Source organism: Austrofundulus limnaeus, unplaced genomic scaffold, assembly GCF_001266775.1.
Source record: "Austrofundulus limnaeus strain Quisiro unplaced genomic scaffold, Austrofundulus_limnaeus-1.0 Scaffold152, whole genome shotgun sequence".
Taxonomy (NCBI): domain Eukaryota; kingdom Metazoa; phylum Chordata; class Actinopteri; order Cyprinodontiformes; family Rivulidae; genus Austrofundulus; species Austrofundulus limnaeus.
In genome coordinates, this window is record NW_013952554.1 from 582979 (window position 1) to 601679 (window position 18701).

General features: G+C 38.8%; 1 protein-coding gene across 1 annotated transcript in view; it reads right to left on the reverse strand.

Moving 5' to 3' along the window:
* Positions 1 to 12578, reverse strand: part of kcnj3a (potassium inwardly rectifying channel subfamily J member 3a) — a 40623-nt gene extending 28045 nt beyond the window's left edge. Inside the window, exons 1-2 of the mRNA XM_014016693.1 lie at positions 10989 to 12578; positions 9656 to 9872 (exon numbers count right to left, since the gene is read on the reverse strand). Of these exons, the coding sequence (XP_013872147.1) occupies positions 9656 to 9872; positions 10989 to 11666 (895 nt within the window). The 5' untranslated portion in view covers positions 11667 to 12578. The remainder of the gene's footprint in view (positions 1 to 9655; positions 9873 to 10988) is intronic.
* Positions 12579 to 18701: the final 6123 nt, after the last annotated feature.

Genomic DNA, 18701 nt, shown 5'->3' on the forward strand with positions numbered 1-18701 from the left:
CTCTCTCTCTCTCTCTCTCTCTCTCTCTCTCTCTCTCTCTCTCTCTCTCTCGAGGTGAAAGGCTGAGAGAACAGCTGGGTGAAGAAAATCTGACTGGTTGCCACAGGATGACAAACCCTGGAAAGAAACTACAAGTTACATCCAGATGGCGTGAACTGTTCGTGTTTCCTGTTAGTCTCATGTTCAGAGACAGATCATTAAAGGTTGTAAAAACATTACGACAAAATTCACAGCAGCTGAAAATGAAAGGAGCACCTGATTTAGGTCCACCAGACTAACCTCACCTGTTAATCTGTTTTTTTTATTATTATTTTGTTGTCTCAAAACAACACAAACATCCTTAACTCAGAGGGTCTTAAAGAGCAAGACATAAAATGAATTTACACCTCGTTTCTGTAAAATAAAATAACCATTTATAAACAAAAGGAAGCTTTTGAAAGTTATGTCAAAAGACAGTGTTTATGAAAATAATAAAAATCTGCACAGTTCTGAATTTATTATTTATTATATATTTATTTTACAATTGCATTTGATATTAATGCTATATTTATTTAAATAAAATATTCCAGACCTATGCCTAAGAAGCATTTCTTCAGGCAGACATCACTAAATTTTTAACGAAAACCACTGTTCCGGTAAAACTGAGTAAAAATAAAATCCTACTGGAAAACCAAAGGGTTGTAACAAAACAGCAGATGTGAAAATGGGGGATATTATTAATAAATGTTGATGTTCGTGCATTTTTAAATACTTGTGAGTCACTGGCTTTCAGGAAAAAGAATAGTTCTCAGTAACAACTGGGTGGCCAATGAGATCCATATTATTAGTTTTCAGACAATTCTGTTCATCAGAAACTGAATTTATTTCAAATGAATTCCAGTCYCTACAGTTTTATGCGCTTAAATAAAGTAATGCTTTGTTTGTCACCACAGCGTAGCCAAACAAGCAGTTAAGAAATACATAAATAAAGGTTTTCAGGACCAAAGGTTTGATCAGTACTTCCTCACATCCTGGAGTATTTTGAGCTGAATGCTGTGCAAACAAATCTTAAGACTTCAGCACTCAGTTCTGCAGACTTTGTCCTGCAAACGCTTCGATTTTAGACTCTAAAAATCTTTGTTCGYTGTGTTTTTGTAGCCTTGACTATTGAATTGTCACGTGCTGCTCGACACTTTACAGTATTTCCCCTTTTTTACTGTATTAATAACACATACATCGTGATGAATTGTTTTTGTTGTTTCTTTAACATTAATGCAGATAAACCAACTTCCCAAACCTATTATATCCTTGTAAATTCACACAATTTAAATTCTTATATCATACAAGTACACGTGTAATAACATATAATAAAAAATGAAAAACTTTACTAATTACTTCTATATAAATCTGATCAGCATTGAGATTCTTAAAAATCTAATTTATTGCTAAAACATAAAATATTTAGTAGATCCAAAACAATTAGTCAATGAGCAGATGGGAAGATTAAAATTGTTTTCAAATATTTTTTCTTTTACTCACGTTTACAATTTTTCATTTTGTCTATTTGACACTTTTTGCCTCTTAAAGAACTGATAACTGGAAATATAGCAACTACTGTAGAGATATAAAAACAAGATATATACTGTAGCTTTTGTAAAAATTTGCRCAGAAAACTACTGATGTAGAAAATACAAATTAAAATCATCAGCAATGAAACGAATGGTTTTCTGCAGCCCTGCTTCTTTCTGGGAGACATGATCCAATATGAATAAGACTGTGTGCATATGTAGTCAAAGAATTAGGTTAATGCAAATGGAAAATATTGTAAACATTTGTGTTATTGTCCAACAGACTTATTACTGAGATGCTTTGATGCCCTAAAAGGTTCGAGGGCCTGTATAAATTGTTTTATAAAAAATTACTCAGATGACATTTGGAGCAAGCAGATCTTTGTCAGGCCATTAGTTCTGGTGACGAGCTGGGTACCGTAGTGCCATAAATACATGAAAGTATTATGGAGTCCCGCAGTGTGCACTGCTCAGTTTTGTCAAATTCTTTGGAGACATTTTTAGCTCAACTGAAAAACAACAAGTATTTGCATCCAATAAAACCAGTTCAGTCGTACTGTCGCTTCCTTTGAGCTGYAGTCACTAAAAATCAGTCAGACTCACAGGAGACACGACGGAATGTGAGTTAAGTCTGACAGCTGAGGCTTGGCAGAGATTAGCTCATGCAAATGAACAATGATCCGCAGCACTTCTACAACAAAAAAAAAAAGAAAAAGTTTGAAAATAAGCCAAATAATTTCAATGCTTGTAATGTTTTGCACACAGAAGCACACACGAGCTAAAACGTTACCATCGACCCTCGCCTTTCAGTGGACGATAATAAAGGCGGTGCATTTAAAATCAGGACCATAATTAGTTTTAAGTATAGTGGTCGGAGCCTAAAAGTGCTGTGCTTAAACAAATCCCTGCGAACCTCAACGAAGTAAAACACTGGGAAGAAAATTGGGCCATAATTTATCCGCATCAATGTGAGGGGTCAATTTGAAGATGATTACTTGAAATGTGGAGTGTACTTTTCCACACGCTGTTTCTGCATAATGGCCTCTCTTTTCTTTTTTTTCTTTTTTTTAATAGTTACCCAAACAACACCTTGTGTTTTGTTGATATGATGCAGTGTTTACCAAACTTCAAGACCTGCTGAGATAATTTTATTTATTTTTTGTTCAAGCACAGCTGTAAAATTTCCTGTGCAAAGCAACAAATTAAAGTGGGACACCTCACTGGAATAGAAAAACACTGGACTGGCCACTGATGGTGCTAAGCAATACTTTTGGCTGCCATTTTGCTAGGTTCTACGTGTTTCACTCTGTAATATTTACATGCCAACGCCACACATTAAAGTGCCCATGACATCATTTTTTTGTAATAAATATGAATGTATTTTTTGGAAAGATAACGCTGAAAAATACATATTTTTAATTCACATCTCTGAGATGAACAGTTGTTGAGATATTCACGTGTTTTAACAGAAAATGATRACAAAGGGGAATGTCTCAATGTAAACAGAGCATTGYTACAATGGTCGACAACACAAACTGTAGAGAAGAATCTGATGTTTCTTTAGATTACTTTAAGTCTCTATTAAAAAAGGATTAAGAAGAGTCCGAGTTCAAATAATGCTGTTTCAATAAGACCAGGAAGTTCCCCTTTGATCTCACTTCCTGTTTCAATTTGGCTGAGCTAAATTCAAAAGGAAATATGCCAGTTGTGTGACAAAATGGGTAAAATTGTGTGTTTTATGCTACGGTTCTTCAATATAAAGTTGTTTACTTTGACTTTTTGTAGTTTAAAGATGCACGTCACTTTAACATCTTGTGTGTGCCGTATGCTGTATCATCAGACCAGAACTCACAAATAGGTCTTATTTTACTTAAATAAACATACTGTACCGACTATAAGCCTCTCGCCAAGCCTCAGCAGGAGTAACATGCAAAGGTCTATAAAATACTTGTAAAAAGTTTTTTTCAAATTTATTCATTTCATTAAAACAAAACAAATAACTTTATATTCAATAAAAAATATAAAAGAAAAATGAGAAAAATATATATAAATATGTATATCAAAATCACAAATAAAATGAAATGAAAGGCAGCAGAGAGAAGAAAAAATCTTACATCTGCCCCTTTTGTCTCAAGAATAAGTTCATATAAACAAAAAAATCTATGTTATTGTCAAAACAAAAGACAAGAACATCTGAACCTTCTAGAACAACAATCCATATAGTTACACATACTGTTTTGTATTTCTTTAACAATCCAACTTTTATAATTTTCTTAAATGTACACAATGATCCTGCATTTTTTACATCACTCCCCAGATTATTCCATAGTTTTATTCCATGAATTAAAGTACACCGTCCCTTCAAACTAGTTCTGAATTTGGGTTTTACAAATATCGCTGTCCCTTTAAGGTTAAAACAACTTTTTCTCTTAACAAAATGTACTTGGATGTTTAAAGTTAATGTGTTTTTGTGAGCCTTATACACAACCAGGAAAATATTATAATCAACCAAATCAAAGAACCAAAAAATAACTAAGTAAAAGTAAAATTACATGAACATAAAATGACTGGTAAAAATAAAGTTCACTGATGAGAAAACTACTCAAGTAAAAGTCATAAAACTGTTCACAAAAATTGGGAAAGTAAAAGTAAAAGTACTTTCTCACACTCTCCAATCACTCTCTAATAAATAAATTCTTGAATTTACTGAACCAAACTGGTTCCACTAAACCATGTTGAGTAAACTGGGCAATATATGTATATTCTTTGCTCAGTTTATTCGACTAATCTTAGTGGAGCCAGATGACACGACTTTGTTGAGTAAATTCAACACTTCATTTTTTTAGAGTAAGCATCTTCTTTCATGATGAGTTCAAACATTTATAATTTTGTAACGAGTAACTAGGTGTTGCATTTTAAAGTAAAGAAGGAAAAGTATCATTTTTTAGCTTTAAAATGTAACGAAATGAAAGTAAAAGAAGCTATTTGAAAAATAATTGGTAAAATTACAAATCCTCAAAACTACTTMACTACTGTAATGAAGTAAATRTACTAAGTTACTATAAACTTCTGGTAACATTCCTATTTCCTTCACTTGTTTTGATGTGGCACTCATTATTAGCTTTCAGCAAACATGAAGAGAAACAGACAGCAGAATATAAACTCTCGTCTCGTTGGCATGCACTTTGCTGTGGCTGGCCGTTGTTGTGTAACTCTACTTCAGAAGTACACACTCTGATTCGAACATGTTTTATTTTCTTCCTGAACTTCCTGTTAGGGGGTCAAACATTTTCCCCGTTCATCCTGTTAACTCATCAAACCTCGTAACTGAGGTCCCGTCTTGTCTGCCCTTTTAAAAAAAGCATCCTTCTATGAAAATATTGCGCTATCAGCTATTCACCGGGGGACTGGGGTCACGGCGGTGAACACCTCGCTCTTCTGTTCAAAAAGAACGACGAACAGCTCCTGCCTTTCATTCAGTCTGAGAGGTCACAGCAAAAAAAGGAAAGATTCGCAGCTCCTCCTTTTACTGTATGTGTGAAAAGAGAAACTTCGGTCCAAAATATTGGTGTGCGATTTCTTCAGGAAGAAGGGTGCCAAATAAAAAAAGAAAAGAAAATTGTGTCTGTTACTATCCAGCAGGAAGGAGCAACACGCCGGTGACGGTGAAGCTGTGCAGAATTCAGTATTTCAACTTGTGTTACAGGGAGGGTTTTTTTCCCCCACATATAACACAGTTGGGCAGCTTCTCTCTTTTCTTTTTCGCTAGTAAACACCGAGCAACCTCATAAATATTTGATCTTATTCTCTGTCTGTAAAAACCTGTTCTGGCGGGCGCTTTATGGTACAGAACCGCCTCTGTGWGCGTCTCGCTCTTCAGAGACGAGCCGTCTTAATAACAGGTGATGCTGCTGACATTCCATTTCATGTTCGGCGTCGCGCGCTCGCCTGATTCATTACTCAAATCCTGTTATGATTCCTATACCGTAGGAATAAGAAAAAAATAATAATAATAGTAATAAAGAACAACCTAAGTTTAGTGCAGTGCTGCAATCCTGAATACTCAAGGAGAGGTTGCCATGGAAACAGAGTTACATCGGCCAGAAATGAAAGCGACTCAGGATTTAGACTTTCACTGTACATCCATTTTTAACTATAGATTGTTTCTACATCAGCATTTCCACAAACGACACATAATTGCTGCTGCTGAGAGACAGCGATAACTTAAAAAAAGCACACAAGGTGAGAATGACACAATGACACACACACACTTCTGTGACAAYGTATTATAAATACCTGCTAATTAAAAATAAATCACATTCATTAACTGAATATTTTCATGCCTTAAAAGTCACAAGCACAAAGCAGCAGGTAAGATGTGATAATAAGCTGAACACACACAAAACAAGCATACAGGTACTCTAATAATTAAAGGGCTAAAGCATTCCTTGGAATAAAAGATCACAGATTTATTTAATAGATAAGGATATTGGAAGATGTCAGAGTAGGTGATGTAAATGASTCAGGTACTACCACACCAAATGTCACTGCACTAATAATAAAACTGAATAGCCTATATGCCACAGTCATTAATGACGTATTTCCGGTAAAATTCTTGCCACGCTCCTCCCTTCCACTTCCTGCTTTAGTGTGAGCTCCCAGTATTGGTCCGTGAAAAAGTCACAAAAGTTAAAGCATCTGTGAGCTACTGGTATAAAACGTGAGTTCTGTTGTGTGCCGTTGTGTCCACTAACCAGCAGGTACGATCGAGTAGTTAGTTTTTATCCATTTTCCTCTTGATGAGGGGGTGACAGCAGAGGATCATAGCATTACAAGGAAAACTTATCTTTAAAAGCTCACGCTCGCGTTTGTAATCGGCATTTCTAACCTGAGGATATTCAACAGCCAGCATCAGAAATGAGAAGATGGAGGTTACAAGCCGTCGTTTTACTGCCAAGACGAGCGAGGAAAAACCACCTCACAGCTAGGAGGAAGCTAACACAGCAGCCGGTACAAAGGTAGGTGTGTGCGCGCGTTTGTGTTATACAAAGCATGAAATGTTTTTAGGCAACTTTGTCATGAGTTTTATGCAAAACTAAAAACTTGTTAGAGTGTATATTACAGCGTAAACAAAACAACAGCGACGAGCCCCCCACCCCCAGCACCGAGAGCTGCAGAACCTCCATCTGATAATCATTGCATTTTCCATTCACAACGTCGGGGAAAACGATCCAAACCACACAAGTAGCCCATCAATTTAAAGCCCAGACTCTGCTCTTTCCAACAATATAAGTGTCACAGCTCTACGTGAAAAAGTCACGAACAAGCAGCCAAGGAATAGTGAAAAAGACTGAATTCTGGAACCATAAACACAAATGTCTTTCCTTTGTTTTTATGACTTTAATCACTTTGGAGTGATTTTTTTTTTCCACTTGGCTGGACCTGTATGTCTCCTGTGTTAATGTTGGTACATCTAATATGCTAATTCTGTACTGTGGAGAACGTTAAGAGTCAATGGGTGAAAAAATCTTACGCTAACACTGTGTTTACCGTGAACCGGAAGTGATCGGAGTGGCACCAAGTGCTGGACAGGATGTCCGTGGCATATAGGCTATTAAAGCCATTTTTGCGTTGTCTTCAACTGAGTTGACTCCAAACCTTAGTTAGGTGATTAAAAAAAACATATTGATCAAAATGTTTTCTCATCATGACCTGAAATAACGCTGAGTCGAGCCCATTCTGATGCTCCCAGGCTGTACGGCGTCGTACACGATATCATTTAATAATGTTCTCCCACTTTTTTAATATGTCTGGTCTCAGCAGAACGAGCCTGCATAAATACTGCATGCCCTGTGCTGGAGGGTCACATTGCATGTTAGTTAATACTCAGCTACAATAAAAGTTTAATCAAACAGCAATAAATCTCCATCAGAAGCATCTATCAGGATGTGAGCGTCTTCACTAATTACCGTCTGCAGCCTGCGCGCCTTCCTGTCACATCTCCATATGCTGTTTTTCTCCGATCTGCTCTGTTCCGAATGTAACACCGCGAGGAGCTCTCCACTCCGCTTTATCAGCCGTGTCAAATAAGCGATTGAATTTAAAATGACCACGTTGGAGTATTTTACTCCGGGCATTGCTCATCTTGTGGAAATGGAATTCCGTAATTCCAAAGGGACCCTAGAAAAGCAAATTATTCGGCCCTCTGAGAGCAGCAGCCAGAGGTGTTGAGGCACAAAGGCGAGGAGCAGAGTGGGTTTCAGAAATTCCGATGGCCTTTTTACTGACCGTGGAAGAGTTCAAGACTCATTTATCAGGTGAAAACCTGCCAAAAAGTCCGTCCACAAACATCTGAGGGGTTAAAGGGATAGTCTGGTCAGTTTTGATATCATGTTCTGTCAAATAATTATAATCAGTAGTTAGTTGCAGGGGCGGAGCCAGGGGGTGGCCAGGGCCACCACAGACAAATCTTTGTCCACCCTGCTGTACACACCCCTTCCACAGTGAAACAATGTTTAGGGATGTAATAATCCTCCTGAACAGTTGGTGGCAGTGTTTGAAACAGTTTGAAACATTACCAAGCTCAATTACTAAAGAAGAGTAGCGACAAGAAAGTGATAGTTTTTTTTATATACAGAACATATGCCTTTGTAATCTGACTAATGGTGACAAMTGTTTTTTGTCACCATACAGTGTAATTTTATGTTCTGAAGGCTGCATGATGATCTGTCCCTTATAGTTATGAGTAGACCTATCACTACATCAGAAATGGTGTAACACCCCTCTAAATTTACTGTTGGTGGTTAACAGTATTGCACCTGTTCATTGAGTAAAATTATTAATATTAGTTTAAACATGCAGTTTAGGGTCGTCATTATTTGGCACAATTTGACATGTGTTCCAATAAATATAAATCAATAAACACAAAATTAAAAGGCACCCCCTAAAGTCATTAGATATGATAAATTGTGTCACATAAATTAATCGTATCTCAGCTGTAGCAGTGAGTTTAAAAACAGGATAATGGAACTATTTTAATGAATAATCTGTCTCTGAAATCATTATTAAATCAAGCGTTAATTTATGTAGGTAAAAGTATGTTTAACAACATGGTAAAATACACCAGAATGCAGGAAATGGCATCTATTTCGTAAAAAAAAAAAAATTCTGGGGGAGGGCCCCCAGACCCCCCAACATTGTGTCCCCCCACTTTTAAAACAGTTCTGATGCCCATGTTTATAAGGTAGTCACTGTATTAGAACATAAGGAAATGACCAAAACACAAAGATCTGCAGAAACTTTCTAGTAAAAAAATTATGTAATTTTCTTGGCCACCCCTGTGTGAGTAGTGGTCCCAGTCTGGCCACCCTGAGAAAAATGTCTGACTCCGCCACTGGTTAGTTGGCATAAGTCTCTGAGCAAAGAGAATGATGGAAAAAGGCAACAGTCTTCATAAAAGCTAGGCTAATGGTTAGCCAAACGAGGGCCAGCTTTTTATTATTCTGCAGGATTATAAAACAACTTTTTTCCAAAAAAAAACTACATGAAATAATGCTACATTAGCTAAAGGTAAAACTAGACGCTCAGTTTGTTCTTGTATGTTCTGACAAACAGCAACATATAGTGTCAAATGTTCTTTCATACTGGGCGTGTTTTTGAGAGAGTTGTTTTAAAAGCCTAAAAAAGATACAGAAGCTGACACTCTTTTTGCTGTAGCCGATAATCTTGCCTGCATAAAGATTTTTGCCACTTTCTCCCAACTCCATACTGCATGACTGATGAGACAGCTAATAAGGCACTAACTATCACAGACAGAACACGAACTTCCAAAAGGATCAGACTATCTCTTCAAAATGCATCAAATTTGTCCGCCTCTTAATATCAGCTGCAGCGTGTTTATCCGTGTGTGCCGCAGAAATGAAAATCAATAAAATGCAGTCAAGAGTTCAATAATGAGTCCAGCTGAGTGTGAGCAATTAAATCCTATGAAACAGCTCGATGTTACAAAAAAGAAAACTCACATCACACGCTTCATAGATACATGTAGCCCAGAGCAACATCAGGTCAAACAAGCTTTTTCTTTTCCCCCCTTCAGAGACGTTACTGACCTGTGGTCTCGACGATGCCTTCAAGTATCACCACGATCTCAAACTGCTCTGTTTGCATGGACCTCTGCGAGAGGTCGTAGAAGGGGCTTTTGGTGTCGATCACATGGCAGATCGTCAGCGGCGAGACGAGAAAGAGCTGGTCTGCCCCAGTGCTGAAACCCACGTCCAGCTCCAGCTGATCCAGCGGAAGGAACTCGCCTTCTGGCGTTTGGCGAGACTGGAAGAGGAACAAGGATGAAGACATATGTGGGGGGGGGGAGAAGAGAGGCAGATTTTTCGAGTCAGCTTTGTCCCACAGTCTGACAGAAAATCACCTGTTTTTAAAGAGAAAGCTATAAGAAAACTGGAACAACAGATGAATGCAGTCAAGTTTTCCAGTTACGACTTACAGGCAAGTTGAAGTCAAATCTCCATCAAGCAATAATGTTTTTATTACGTCTTGCATGGAGTTCTGGGATGATCTGGATAGTTTGAGAAAAGCATCTGCATGGCTTACAAAGTGTTCACAACACAACAGCCCAGGCTTTACGTGGTAACAAAACTCTGGTCCTTAGGATTGATTTTAAGATGTTCCTTCTTGTTTTGAAAATCTTAAATAGTTTTGCTCCATCATATTTGATGACATCATCTACCAATTCTTAGATGCTCCAGGATCTAAAGCAAATAGGTGATGGTGACAACTGAGTCTTTTAAATCATTGGTTTTGAGACTGAAATAGCTGTTTTTAATTGTATATCTGTATTTGACTTTATTTTTTATTTATTCTTTTAATATATTTAGTATTTTTGTTTGGTTTTGATTGCCGTATTTTGAGTTTTTGTTTGATTTTTTTTATTTGTAAAGTACTTTGGCCAACTTCAGATGTTTCTGATATGCTGTAGAAAAAAATGTTGACATTGACACTTGCTAATTTTTGTGGGGCATAATGCACAGCTGATTCTAAAAATGTTAGCACGTTGAAGCTTCTGCATTTAAATGTCTTCATGCAGAACGTGCATCATGATAACAAAACTCCATCTAAAATTTGAACAATTTTCTGTTTGTTTTCTCAAAACGATAATAAAGCTTGGAAATTTAAAATTTCACCCAAATGATTTTTTTTATTATTTTACATATATATTCTATATAAGTTGCATCCAATTCATTTAGGTGGGGGAAATGGAGTACAGAAGAATATAACTTTGTCTAAAACCTCATCCCGTATGAGATTTTGTCAGTGTGAACCTTTCTGCATCAGCTTCTTCCAACAAAAACATGAACCCTGATCTGAGGACCAGATCACAGAAGATGCACCCCCCTTCCCCCTGGTCCAGAACTACCACCCCTCACTCACTTTGAGCAGTTTGCAGCGGATCTGTGCAGAGACCATATGGCTGTTACGCAAGTTGCCGACCCTGAACATGAGCGTGAGTTTTCCATCACGCATGGAGATCGCCGCGTGCTCGCTGAACATCAGCGTCTCGGCCCTCTTCTTGGGCTGAGACATCTTGATGAACATGCAGCCGATCAGGAACGCGTCGACGATCGACCCGAGGATGGACTGGAACAGGAAGAGGATGATGCCCTCGGGGCACTTGTCCGTGATGTATCTGTAGCCGTATCCTATCGTGGCCTCGGTTTCTATGAAGAACAGGAAGGCTGAGGGGAAGTTGTAGACGTTGGCCACGCATGGAGTGTACTTGTCGTTGTGGGCTTTGTTGAGGTCCCCTCTGATGTAGGCGATGAACCACCACATGGAGGCCATGAAGAGCCACGCCACCGTGTAGGTGAGGATGAAAATAAACAGGTTCCAGCGCCATTTCAAGTCTACCAGGGTTGTGAACAAGTCCGAGAGGTACCTGCTGGTCTCGCCGCCCAGGTTCCCATGCTGGACGTTGCATCGACCGTTCTTGTCCACGAAGCGCTGCCTCTTCTTCTTCTTCTCCGCGGGGGGCTGATTGAATCCAGACCCGCTGGATGAGGTGGTCACTACCTGATAATCGTCCCCAAATTTCTTTCGAAGTGCAGACATACTACGATGGCAGCAGCGGAGGGAGCGACGAAAGGATTCCGTGTTGTGCTCGTTGCAGTGTCCGTGCGCAATGTCTCCTGTTTGGACATAAAAGTGAAATGTCTTCGCACCCCCCCAGCTTAGACTTGCTCTGTCCTCTTTAGGCACGCACTGCTGCTGCTACTCTTTACAGCCATGAACTATCAATAATGTAGGAGTTGTCCACAAACGTTGAAGATAGAAGCCATATGGGAGGGAGGGAGGGAAAAAATAAAAATAAAAATCAGGCGGCACTCGGATGAGGTATCCAAACGCRCCGGTCGGTCGCAGTTTTAACAGGTTTTCTCAGATGCTGCGTCGTAAAGTGCTCATCGCCCGTGAAGGCTGGAGCTTTTCAAAACTGTACTCACATAGTAAGTTCTCACTGGGACGTTGGAAAAATCCCCCCCTCTGCACCTCGGCGAAACGGGAATATCTCTGCGTAATTATGCGATGGAGGTGATGGCAGCTCTCTGCGCGCTCGGCTTGGCGACCGCGTTCGGGGATGAGTCGTCCCTTCTTTTTGTGCTCAGGAGATAAACTCCCAGCACATTGTTTAAAAAAAATGAAATAATATAAAATAAAATAAGGAGCTGGATGAAGAGGAAAAAAATCACTGTCCTGGTGTCGTCATTTTTCTGGGGGAGGCTGCGCGCGCCGACACGGATCACCAAGCTGAAGCTCTGTTCTTGGTGGAGATTCCGCTTGTTTTTTCTTTGCGTTGTGTTTCTTTTCTCCTTTCCTGACAGCTAAATATCGACTGGTTTCCTCATTGTTCGAAGGTCCAACCGATGCTCTTCTGGCTGCTCAGGTTCCTTCTTTTCTCGTCGATTCCTCTGCTCGGCTCCTGCGCACTTTTTGCATCTCCGGTGATGCGCTCACTGCTGCCTGCTGGAGCTGAAGACAGGCAGTTTGGAGGAGGAGAGAAAGGGCTCGCCTAACTTACCACTATTTTTTCCCTTTAATGTCGATCAAACATGAAATTCAACAAAAACAAAGAGACTATTAACTAAACACAATGAACTGAATGAGTTAATTCTAACAATTTGATTTGATTTAGCTCTTTGTTGCAGAAATAGAGTTTATTGATCCCCTGATGGGATTATTCAGGATGTGCTGGTCGATTAAAGGTGCATGCAGGTTATTTTCTGGGTCACAGCCTTTGATGACCCCACTAACATCCCAGCAGGGACTTTATTCCCTGACACTTACACATACACTCACAAAAGTCTGTTTTAGATCCCAGGTGGATGGAAATTACTCATCACAAGATGGTAGCCTCCGTGGAGTACACCCACACTGCCCAGGCTTACACACTGTGTCTCAAACACACAGGAAGGGGCATGAGGGACAAAACAATAACCACCTCCACAACAAATATTTGATTCGTTTCTCATTCATTCACTCTGGCTTTTAAGGATAGAAAACCTGCTCATGTTTTTGCCTTTGTGTGTTTGTCCGTCTGTTAGCAAAATAACTCATGAACCACTGGACGRATCTTAATGAAATTCTCAAGAAGCAGTCACTGGATAGCTGTCTACAACTGAATAACTTTTAGAGTTTGTCCAATTCAACAGGTCTGTCGCAGCTAATCAATCTCATTGAACACAAAAAAGGCTCCAACTCAGTCAATTTTACAGATATTGAGCTAAAGTTGGGTGTGGTACCAGCTGAGCATTGTCCCCAATCAGATCACTACACATTGTGCATCATCTTTGCTCTAAAAAATTCAGAAAATGTTAAAGACAACCTTGTCTGTCTGTTAGCAAAATATATCATGAACCACTGGACAAATTATAATGACATTCTCAGAAAATAACAATTAAATATGCATCAACGATTGATTAATATCAAATTCAAGATGCCCAGCTAATTGACCATAGCAAACACACACAAAAATGGCCATAACTTACACAGTTTTACAGATTTTTGGTCTTAGTTTGATGTGGGAGTAGCTGAGTGTCAATCACAACAAATATTCAGAGTGCTAAGAGATGTTAGATATTGCAAAACCAAAATGTGTCATTTCTCAACATAAAAAATCTCAGTTTAAAATTCGGGTATGAAAGAAAGCAAGCAAAATGCAACTCCTATTTTATTTTATTTTTTCCATTTCATTTTACAAAATTCAAGACAGCTTGAATATCACTTCAGCAGACACCCCCTGATGGCTGCAGCTACTAATGTCCACAGGAATATCATATTTTATCAGCACAGTGACAAGTTGTAGTCATTTTTTATTTCAGTAGAACCAAAACAACATATTAAATGGCCTCTCGCATCAAACCAGATGCTCAGTCACATTATTTATATTATTTGCATACCGTGTAGACAGATCATGTCTCATTTTTAAATCAGTGCTGGTTCCAATTTTAAAGATATTTCTGGATCCAGTGACTGAGGATCAATATGGCGTTAAGTCAGTCTGGTTCTAGGCAGAATCTACCTCCCTGTCCTCCACTGCGCTTCATCACATGATATTCCATGCCTATAGTCTAAAAATCACAGAGCCCCTCTGTAATGGTAGCTTCTAAAAGCGGCGCTGAGGCCCTGACATAACTGTTTCCAAATGAATGGCTGCATGGCAGCGCAGCGAGAAGTCGGGGATGCCTCGGAGCATTGTGTCTGCGAGGCTGCGATGCAGCTCTGTTGAGGGGAACCGACAGAAAACTCTTTCCCCATCAGTCACCAGGCCGTCATAATTGCCAGGTGAGCATCAGCCATCCCCGCCTCTGCACGACTCCGTGCTTTTATAATGAGCGCGGAGGGACACAGGTCATCTAATCTGTGCATTCTGGCCCTCATTAAGAGAAGGAGGCCATTCTCATGTTTGCAGAGGGAAAATAAGGCTATTAGTTTGAACTGTCCAACAAAAAGCAGCCAACCAGTAAGGTGAGGTAGCATTTTTTTAATTGCTGTATTTCACATACACAGACAAGGAAACAAAAGTTTTTTTTATTATTATTTATTTATTTATTTATTGTGTGTGTCAAAGTGTTTGTCTTGAACAACTTTTAGGGAAAGTTAAAAAAAAGGCAATTAAATTGAGGAAGTTGTTGTTACGACGCAGCACCTCTGCTCTGCTATTTTGTTCTAAAGTTTCAAATGCCCTCATCAAAACACTTGTTTACAGTTTTTATTCTAACAAAAATGTAAAAAAAATAATAATAACTCTAGCTAAAAAGGTTTCATTACTGCTAAAAAATAAATCTGCAAAAACATTGGCAAACACTAAAAACCTAATATTAATCTAATATTCAGTGATGTGTTAGGAAGCTTGAAAAAAACTGAAATGTTTTATTTTCATTGTTTTTGGCCAGCTCTGTTATATAAAGGCTATTTAAACAAATTTGATGCCAGCATGGCTCCCTCACAATTTTATATGGCGTGTATGTTACCTTTGTGTTGCATCAACTTGTCTTTGATTACATTATTTATTCTTGTGGGGGGAAACCTGAGGGGGAGGGCACAGATGAAGTGGTTAGATCTGTCGTCTCAGTAAGAAGGTTGCAGGTTTGCATYCAGCCTGGGATCTTTCTAACGGCCCTGTCACACTATGATGTTTTAGACAACTTATGCTGACTTGTGGAAATTTTGTTATGACCATATTATTCATATCGGCCATACATTCTATGTAATTGTTAGATTACAGTATGTATACGCCCAAAAGAGGCTTCCAGTGGATTTTTTTTATTCCATCTTCAGCTTAGACATCGTTTGTGTTCGACAAACTTTTCATATATTGTTTAAAAGGTTCTAGTGTGGCAGAGCTTTACATAAAGTACGTTAGACCAGTGGTTCCCAAACTTTTTATCTTCTGACCCACAAAATATCCATGGCAAAAACTTGTGACCCCAAATATTACTGGTCTGAGTACACAAACTTTGTTAACAACCCTAAAATCACAGGCTTTTTGACAGTCTAAACAGCTTGCACACAACTATAAATACTTATTTTTACTTATTTTGTGTTTTTGTAATAATTATAGGGAAAATATTACACCAGCAATTATTTTATTACCCTTTAAATTGATTTCTGGAGATTATCCAAGGTGCTTCATGACCCATAATTGGGTCCCAAGCCCAACTTTTTGAATCAAAGTGCAGTGGTTCCCAAACTTTTCAGCTTTTGACCCACAAAATAACAGTAGCAGAGACCTGTGCCACCAACTATTTGTGGATGATAAACATTTGTATCAGGTCAACAAAACATGGGCATAGTAACAATGTTTATTATACTACATTTATCCATTTTCAATATAATAACCTCAGTAATTTGTTAACAACTAAGGCAAAAATGTAATTAATTCAGAAAATCTTTTCAGGACCCCACCTTGATGTTTCGGGACCCCACTTTGGGTCCCGACCCCAACTTTGGGAAACACTGCATTAGATTAATCAGATGTGGGTGGGAAGGTGAATGGTTGCTTGTCTCTAATGAACCTGCAACCTGTCCAGAGTGTACGACTGTTGGACCAGCTCCCTCGCAACTTGAAAAGAAACGGAGTAAAAAAGAAAACGGAAAGATGGATCAGAGTTTAAAAAAAATCACAGTTTTTGATAAAGGAGATCCCAAATACAAGCTGAAATCCAGAGGCAGATAAAACAAAATCACCTTGTTTTGAAACCAAAACTGTCTGACAAGAACAGGAAGTCAAAAAAAACTGACTCAACTCAAGCACAAGATGTGACAAGAGGAGTTTGAGAGAGGAGTAAAAGAAGCCATTTTTGTGAAGAAAGACCGTCCATCATTAAACAGAGGTGGAGGCCTCCGTTTTCAGTTGTCCCCCTCCTACAGTGCTACTATTGCCAGTATCACTCCACCCCTGTTAACAATAGGTGTTAATTAGGTGTCAACGATAGCCATGTGATGTGAGTATCAGTCACATGGAGGCRGGGCTTAAAAGCCTGAATTTTGCCTGAAACTCTCAGACTGAAGAAGTCTCTTGGAGGAGAGACRAAACGTTTSATTARAGAAGAACCCGTCCAGAAGACCTATACATTTTTTTTTCTTTTTGTGACAAGAAACCAACAGCAAATAAAGTTTTGTTTTGTTTTTCCTGAGGGACAATTCTAACTGAATCAGTGCAGCAGATGATGTCAACAGAACCAGACATACAACACAAAAATCACAGATTAAAAATAAATAAGAGTAAATAACAAAAAATGTAAAGTTGATTTTAAAATGTACTAACCTTGAAAAAGACRGCCCCCAGACATCCCAAAACTAAATATAGTGATCTGTATAACAGTGCAGGGGGTTGACGAGGACAATACAAACGACATTTATGAAGCTTTACAGGCAGATGATATAGTTCAGTTGGAGACTTAGATTTAAAAAAAAAGGTTTTCTAACTTTCTTTGCCAGTCCCTTGATTTTTTTTTTTCCATTGTGTTGTTGGAATTTTCCAAGACAAGAAACATTTTTTTAGATTATTTTCATGGGATCTCCATAAACTAAAGCAAAGTTTATGTTTTTGGTAGAGGTGCATCAATAAACCGGCTGGCCAATTTTTCAGTACCAATATCCTTAAATTTGGGAGAGAGGTCGATAGATAAAATCGGTGGAAAATATCGGCTTCTCATCTAGCTACTGTCTCCTTTTGCTCTGATGTGAGCAATGTTCAGTTAAAACAAGTTTGTATTGTTTCAAGAGAATTGTTCAATGTTTTTTTCAATACAATAAGACTGGAACATTGACGGTGTTTTGTCACCATATAACATTTGACAGTCAACAGGTCAGACTTTTTAAAGATCAGTGCACCCCTAGTTTTTGGGACATTATTTTTAGACATCTTTAAGTGGTTTTGCCATAAACTGCAGCAAGTCTTGTTACATAAATACTTCGTTTTGTTTGAAGGGAAATCATTTCCACTTGATTTACATGGAGGAGCCATCGTGTCCACATGGGCTCATTTCAAGCTCAGTCACACAGACAGCTGCACAAACAAGTGTTAATTGTACATTTTTCTGAGGAATGATCAGCAGTAAGGAAACCAGTGGGAATCTTTATTTGAAGCATCACTCAGATGTGCCCAGTGTCGCAGCGTGGCTTCTTTAATCCTGCTGCGTTCACAGGCGCTGTCACTGACAGCTGAATACGAGGGAAAGGTTAAAAGTCGAGGCTTGTTCTTGTCACACGTCAGGAGGCAGCTGATGTAAAACGCCGTGCTCTAAATTAGAACRTATGTAGATTAGCTCTCATCTAATAACTGGAGAATTTTATGATGTTGCACATTTCGCGTCAAAAGAACATATTTTACCACCGTGTTCAGAAATCAGAAATTAAATCGTCCCGTTTGAGGCTTTTTTACTGCTTCAGTTTAAGTAACGCTTGTGTCGAATGATCAGAAATACTTTGACGATCTTCTGTAACCCACTTCTCAAAAATAACTCGGGGCGAAAACCTGATGGGTGGGTGAGGATGGGATTGATTTATTAATTTAATCAAACCAATGTGGGACACTAGATGCATTTGACCCCACTTCAAATCAGCTAAGATAGYACTTGAGGTGGTTTTCGGGCAAGATCACACAATCTCCTCTAATTTCTCATCTTCCGCTGTAATCTCCACAATCAGAGACCGCGCAGAGAAAAACCTGCCTCGGCTTTGATGTCGGCTTCGATTGATTTGTTCTTCCAGTCCCCCCCACAAGTTTGCAATTCCCCCAACTAAAAAAAATCCCCTGTAATCTCATTTTACAGCTACGATATTGATTCTTGTATTTGTTTAAACAGTCTTCACATTTAAAGGCACGGACAATGATTTTCTCTCTCTCTCTCTCACTCGCTCGCTCTCTTTCTCTGCAAAGATCAGATTTAAACATGATCTGAAGAGAGCTCACTGTAAGCTGGAGCTCTAACAGGCTTCTTCGCTACATGAAGGTAAAAACCACACGGTGAGTGGAGCCGATTCCAGCAAATGGGTCAGAATGCGGAGCTTTCGAGTGATGAACGAAATTGTCAACATCTTGTGGCAATCAAATCACATTACAGCTGCTGGGGAGTGACTTTAGCA